General features: G+C 64.9%; 1 protein-coding gene across 1 annotated transcript in view; it reads left to right on the top strand.

Annotated features, from left to right (window-relative positions):
* Window positions 1–5,157: 5,157 nt before the first annotated feature.
* GPC1 (glypican 1) overlaps window positions 5,158–6,772 on the top strand; it is a 24,954-nt gene continuing 23,339 nt past the window's right edge. The window contains 1 exon segment of the mRNA XM_034655540.1: window positions 5,158–5,641. Coding sequence (XP_034511431.1) covers window positions 5,173–5,641 — 469 coding nt within the window. The 5' untranslated portion in view covers window positions 5,158–5,172.

Consider the following 6,772-nt stretch of genomic DNA (forward strand, 5'->3'; position numbering starts at 1 on the left):
GGGCTGGCCCGCCGGCCTGGCACTCGGGGCTGCCTCTGGCGGGGAGTCGGAGCTGCAGGTGGTCGGCGCCTTGGATCCCGCCCAGGGGCCGTGTCTTTTCTTTGTAAGAGCATGGACCCTCCCAGGCATCCTCAGGCCTGCAGCTGCCCGCAGTCCTGCCCACCCCCTCCCTGCAAGCCTCTGAGGAGCTTTGGAGCCAGTAAATGTGAGGGTGGGGGGGTGGGGTACAGTGTCCTAAGGACCACCCAGACCCCCAGGCTCCTCAAACTGCAAATGTGTGGGGAAGTCTGTGCGGGGTGCCTGGGACCGACGCAGTGGACAGCAGCAGAACAGACCGGATTCCTCTAGGGAGGGGATTTCTCCCAAACTAGAGGGAGGTGTGTGCGAGTAAGAGCTCTGCTCAAATGGTGACATGGGGGACAGGGAATGACCACGGCCACAGGAATTCTGAATGACAGAGGTGTGGATCAGTATGAGGCCCATGGCCCTGCCTTGCTGGGGAGTAGGAGAAAGGCAGCCAGGTTCTGGCCCCCTGGCCCCTGGAAGGTCAGACACACAGAGGGCTGCCTTGAGAAACCCTTTGACAATACCTGCCCCCCTTCCAAGGACCTCAAAGCAGGCCTTCTTGTGTCTCCCTCTGCTGAGAGTTCCTGTCACTGTCAGGACTGCCTGTCTGGTCAGGCTTGATGGGCATGCCTAGGCGCCTGGGGCCACCTCAGGGCCCCCCTCTCCACACGAACAGAGCAGCCTTGGCCTGGGTAGCCCTGGCCTTCCCACTGGATCCTGCCCCGGGCCTGGATCTCAGGTCCACTGAGCAGCTGCCTCCACCCAGCCCCAGATCTTGGATAGAAGCCTTCGCCTGTGCCTCTCCTGGTATCCACTCCCACTTGGCCATTGTGTCCTTAGGGACCATCCTAAACTTACTCAAATCCACAGGCCTCTGCCCTGTTTAGGCCGGAGAGACAGAGTGGCAGAGTCTGGGCAGCTGGCAAGGGCTGTGAGAGGGTGGGGCAATGGGACATGGAGCTGGGGCTGAGCCAGGGGCCGAGTCTTGTTCCCCCTTCAGTTGGGATGTGGTGGATTAGGGACCCAGGACGATCAGAGTGCATCTCAGTCTGTGAGTGTGATGGGTGTAGATGGGGTGCTGTCTGTCTGTCCCGCTGGTGGAGGGTGGCTGCCCGGCAGCTGTCCCAGCACCCCGCTGCCTGGAGCTTCAGGTGCCGCCCTCCTCCGGCCTGGATTGCCAGGACTGCACTCTGGGCAGTCACCACCCTCCCAGCCAGGGCCCCTTGCTCCCGCGCCCCAAGGCTCCTCCAGCCTAGGGCCAAGGGCTTCTTCAGAGGAGCTCCTCCCCCTGACCCCCTGTGGCTAAAGCCCCCATGAGTACTGGAACTCCCAAGGGCCCTACAGGGCCCAGGCACTGAGTGCCAGCGCCACGTGGAGCAAAGGATACAGAGCGACCTCCCAGGGCAGCAGCAAGCCCAGTGTCCCCTCCTGTTGTGACTGGGCCTGGCCTCTGTGGGCCAGGCGCCCTCTGGTGGCCCGGTGCCGCACGCACCTCTCAGGGAGCCCTGGCTTGGGTCTCCTCTCCTAGGGGCTTGGCTGCCAGACTTCTCCAGGGCAGGGCCCTGGGGTCACCGCCTGGTGTGAACGCACCCTGACTCAGCTGGCCCAGGCCAGGGCGGGGGAGGGGGGAAGCGGCTGGGAGGTGAGGAGATGGCCCTGGGTCTGCGGGCGGTGTTTACAGCCTCTGTGGGGGGACCAGAAATGACAGCAGACTTGTGAGAGCGGAGAAAGTTAGGGCCCATAGGGCTCCCATTCCGGCCTTCCTGTGATGTTTTTAGACGGCCCTGCCTGGCACTGGGTGACGATAGCTGTCGTCATTTTACAGGTGAGGAAGCAGGCCTAGGGGATTCGCAGCCCGGTAAGGCCGCGGGGGAGCCCTCCCTCGGGCCAGAGTGCTTCGGAGAAAGTGGGGGCCACGAGTCCAAGCTCGCCCAGGGTCCTGCTGCCGGGCGCCGGGCAAAGGCAGAGCCCCGTGCTGAATCACACACGCCCCTGGGGCTGGCGGGGTTCCGCCCCCGCCTGCCAGCTTGCTTCTGATTCCCGACGTTTCTCAGCACCAGCCCGGTCTCCCAACTCCAGTGATTTCCCTTGTATGCCTCTGACCCTTCCTGGGGTGCTGGGGCCAGGGACCGCCTCTGTGCGCTCCTCTGCCGTAGCTGCAGAAGCTGGCCCAGCTCCCGGCGCCAAGGCGGTTCTCAGCACTGCTGGGGACCCACACGTGTCCTGCGCTCTGCCGAGCCACGCAGGGTGGGTGGGGGGACGAAGGCTTGGGCAGAGGAGGAGGGGTCTAGAGGTCCCGCACTGGGGCTTGGAGGTCAGAGGGGGCTGTCCGTGCAATGAGAACCGGTTGGCTGAGGCCCAGCTGCCAGCAAGGGTGGGTACCAGCCTGCCATGGAAGTCCCGGCAGGGACCCCCCCCCAGGCCCATCAGCAGAAACTGTTGCTTCTGTGTGCCGGCTCTGACTGTGTGGGTGGTGAGAGATTCTGGGGCAGGGCCCTCAGAAGCCCTGGCCCTGCCCCCCACACCCCGGGAAGGGCCATCCTGGCTGGGCCCAAAAGCACCCACCCAGGATCTGTCCCTGAGTTGTGATCTGTGGGGTTCTCACAAGCCGCCTGGCTCATGGCCTGTGTACCCTGTGTACTCCATTCGGAAGACAGAAGCACCTGTGTGTCTGGCCTGGGTCCCCAGGCGGTCCTCAGTCCCCAGTTGTGCCGCCGCTCTGTCCCTCCACCATTCGAGGACCTATGGTTTCATCATCCCCAGCTTTGAGACGGGGGGAGGCAAGTGGAGGGGAGGCCCAAGGGAGCCAGGATTCGGCAGGGCCACCTGCATGATGCAACGGTCTGAGCACCTTGCTGGACACGTTGCCACGCTCCTGGGAGAGGAGGGACGTCCTCCCTGAGCCTTGGTTCAGATGACAGTCCTGCTGTGCCAGCTTCCTGCCCCGCGTGGCCTCTCTGTGCCTCTGCTTTTTCACATGCGACAGAGGAATAATCACAAGCCCCCTGAGGGTTCCCAGGAGGGGCACCAGCACCAGGAACTGCCTGGTGGCCCCGGGGCGTGTTCTCCCCCCTTGCCCTGCCCCGAGGTCTCTGCGGGGCCGTGGAGACCCCCTGGGTCAGTGGCATCCAGTGCTTCAGAGCCCTTATGAGGACCCAGATTCGGTGCCCATCTCTTCCCGTTACTGTCTGCTTGACTCATCAGATGATGAAGGGTGTTTGTAGACCCGACTTACAGATGAGTAAACCGAGGCCCAGGGAAGCTACGTAACTTTGCTCAGCACACATAGGGCACGTGGAGCTCTAGGGACTGCGGCGCAGTCTGTTGGCCCCAAAACCTGTGGCATTCACTGCTGCCCAGTCCTGGGCTCTGAGTTTTCTGGAGGCCTCGAGCCCTTCTAGTCCAGAGGCCTGGATCAGGAATCCGAGGTCAGGCCGTGCTGGACACCAGCTGCCTTGTCTGGTTGCTCTCCAGGCCCTGGCTCCATTTCTCAGGCCAGCTTAGAACTTGTGCTAACCAGAACCCCTCCTGAGCCCTTGATCTGGCCTCCCTGCCTCCATCGGGACAGGGCGTAGCTGGGCCTTGTCCTCTGCCGGCTCTTCCAGGCCTGTCTGGTGAAGGCCAGCTCCTCAGTGGGCCTCGGGGCCTGCTGCTTCTGCCCTGCTACAGGGGCCGTTCCCAGGCACCAGGGCGTGAATCGGGTGACCCTGGGTGTACGCAGGATGGCTCGGCGGTGTGATGCTGGCCAGTGCAAGGAGTAGCCGGCGTGTCAGGCCCAGGTCCCCCAGGAGTCACGGACAAATGCCTGATCCAAGGGCGAGTGAGCCTAGGAGACAGGAGATGTCAGTCTAGCTCCGTGCTGGCACTCGTGAGGAACAGTGTAAGCCTGAGCTTGGCGGGCCTTCAGGGCCATAGAGGCCTCCTGGGAGAGGGACTGGGGACATACTGGTCAGACCGCAGGCCAGGCTTCAGAGCCAGGAGGAGAGCACAGCTGGCTGGTGCGAGCGTGTCCACGCTCATGCTGGGATATCTTTGCCCACAGGCACGGGTGTCCACCTGGCCAGCCCTGGACAGGAGACAGGCCAGGAGAGGGGCTCACCCCAGGCCACCGGGCATCAGTTCAGGCATGGGACTGGCATCCACCACTCCCGGGCCTGGACATGCCCGGGCAGCGGGAGGCTGGGCACCTCTCTCGTAACCCAGACTGTTCTTCCCAGGACCTGGCTTGGTTTAGTGTGGTTTCACTAAGACTCCCAACCCGCGTCAGGGGCCTGGAGGAACTGGACCCCGCTGCTGAGTTCAGCCCTTGCCCGGCCACTGTCTCCTCACTGGCGCCATCCCTGATCACGTGTGGCTGTCGGCACAGCCCTGTGGGGTCAGCTCACTGCCCACATCTGGGAGAAGAAACGGGCCCAGTAACAGGGGGGGCTCCAGCCCGAGGCCACCCACCCTGGAGCCCGGCTCCTCGCTGCCACGGCGGCTGGCTGCCTTTCCTGCCGGTGTTGTCTAGGTGCAGGCCCGGGCAGGTGCCCCGAGCTGCCGGAAGTCTCCTGGGGGTGGGGTGGCACAGATGGGGGGATGTTTCCTCCCTCCCCAGACCTTACCCCCCCTTCCCAGGTGGGAACACACAGCAGTCAGGGGCAAGGTGAGGGCGGGCATGGCCTCCCAGCTGTGTCTTCTGCACTGGGGGCAGGGCCCAGCCTCTTCGACTGTCTTCAGACAGGCTATGGATGCTGGGGAAGCTCTGGGAGGGAGGGGTGTGCATGTGCTCTCCCAGCAGGAATCCTAGAATCCTGGGTGGGTCTAGGAGCCCCCGAGGGGGCCAAGTCAGCCTCATCCCATCCCCTCATCTGCCCGTGGCCTTGGGGTCACCTCCCACAAGCTCCTGGCTGGCTCACCTTCCTGGCACACACCCCTCCCCCACCAAGTGTGTCCTCCCCCTGCCCACCCACACACACGGCTGGCTCCATCCTCCCTGCGGGGCTTCCCGCTGCCCTGCTTCCCTGGGCATCCCCCAGCCACCCACACTCTGGGGCTCTCCCTGCTCCCTGGGGTGCTCCTCAAGCCTGGGCAGGCCTCCACAGTAAATGATGGCAGGCACCTCCCATGTGCCAGGCCTGGGCTAGGGGCCGGGGGTCGGGAGTGCACCGGCTTCCCAGGGCTGCGGGAAGACGCCACGTACTGGGCTGCTTACGCAACCAAAGGTTCTCATCTGGCAGTTCGGAGGCTGGAAGCTCGGGATCAAGGTGTGGGCAGGCTGGCTTGCCCTGTGGCCGAGAGGCAGAGTCTGCGCCAGGCTCTCCCGGCCTCTCCGGCTGCCGGCTGTCCTTGGCGTTCCTTGGCCTGCGGGCCTCTGGTTTCATCTTTGCACCGGTTCTCCTTGTGCGGCCTCCAGATGAGGACAGCCGTCCTGTCGGATTAGGGGCCCGCCAACTCCCGTGTGGCTTCATCTCAACCAGTGACCTCACATACGGGCACCTTCCGATAGCCTGCTTAGGACTGCAGCACGTGAATCAGGGGCCACGGTGTGGCCCGTGGCCACTGGGGACCCGGCACGTCCGCTCCGTGCTCTCAGGTACTTTCTGTCTGGCCACTGCGATCCCGGGCCCTGGGTGTTTCATGACCGGGGCCCCTCAGGAGAGGGCCTCGCCCNCCCCCCCCCCCCCCCCGTGTCTGCCACGGGCTCAGGGGCCCCGGTGACCGTGGGGAGGAGTCAGGCCTTCTCCCGGCCCACTCCTTACCCCGCCCGCCCAAAGCTTCTTGGGGCACATCGCTGGTGTGGGGGGCGCTTAGAGACTACAGGTCCGGGCCCTGACCACCGCGGGGTCCTTGGCTCGTCTCCAGCCCCTGTGAGCCTCAACATCTCCATCCCTGTCAGGGTGGGAGGGCCGGGCCACGCGCTCCGACGTTCAGTGCCTGGAACTGCTGAGTCGCCAGTGCATCTCCTTTGTGTCGTGACCCAGAACCAGGGTGGGCAAGGAGGGGGGCCGGCCTTACGACCCTCGTGGGTGTGGGGGGCACCTGGCTGACGTCGCTGTTACCCAGTGATACCAGTGTTCCTGCGACAGGCTTCCGGGTCCCCACCTGCAAGCAGGAGGGCCCCCGCACAGGGGACACAGCGTTCAGGGCAGGCGGAGCCCCCAGGTGGAATTCTGGGGGGAGGGAGTGGGGCTGAGGGGCCGGGAGGTGGCACAGGGTTTGGAGCCGCAGGGAGGGGACTGACGGCAGCAAGCCCCCCGCCCAGCACACAGCCGGCTCCTGGTGTGGCGGCCCCTCCGAGGAGGCTTGCTGCTCATTTGTGCTAAGTGCTCCCTGGGTTCTGGAGGCTTGGCTGGGTGACAGGGCAGCCCCGAGGGGCTCCATCAATCCTGCTCCCTTGCCATTTGCCCTGACCTCAGTCCCCCAGAGGCCTAGAGCCCTGCCCGCCGCCCCTGCTGTGTCTCACAGGGGAGACCAGGCTGTCTTCGGACCCACCAGGTAGAGGCTGAGGGTAGGAGGACAGAAAACCAGATACTAGTGCTCTGTGGCGGTGCTGGGTGAGGGCCAGCTAACAGCCATGAGGCGAGCCTCCCTCAGCACATGGCAGGCGGTGGGGAGCTGCGCTGTGAGCCCCTCCGGGGCCCTGCCGGTGGGGGGGGGTCCCTCAGCACAGGGTGGGGGGCTGCACTGTGAGCGCCTCCTGGGGCCCTGCATTTGACCCTCAGCA

The sequence above is a fragment of the Ailuropoda melanoleuca genome, chromosome 2, assembly GCF_002007445.2.
Source record: "Ailuropoda melanoleuca isolate Jingjing chromosome 2, ASM200744v2, whole genome shotgun sequence".
Classification (NCBI taxonomy): domain Eukaryota; kingdom Metazoa; phylum Chordata; class Mammalia; order Carnivora; family Ursidae; genus Ailuropoda; species Ailuropoda melanoleuca.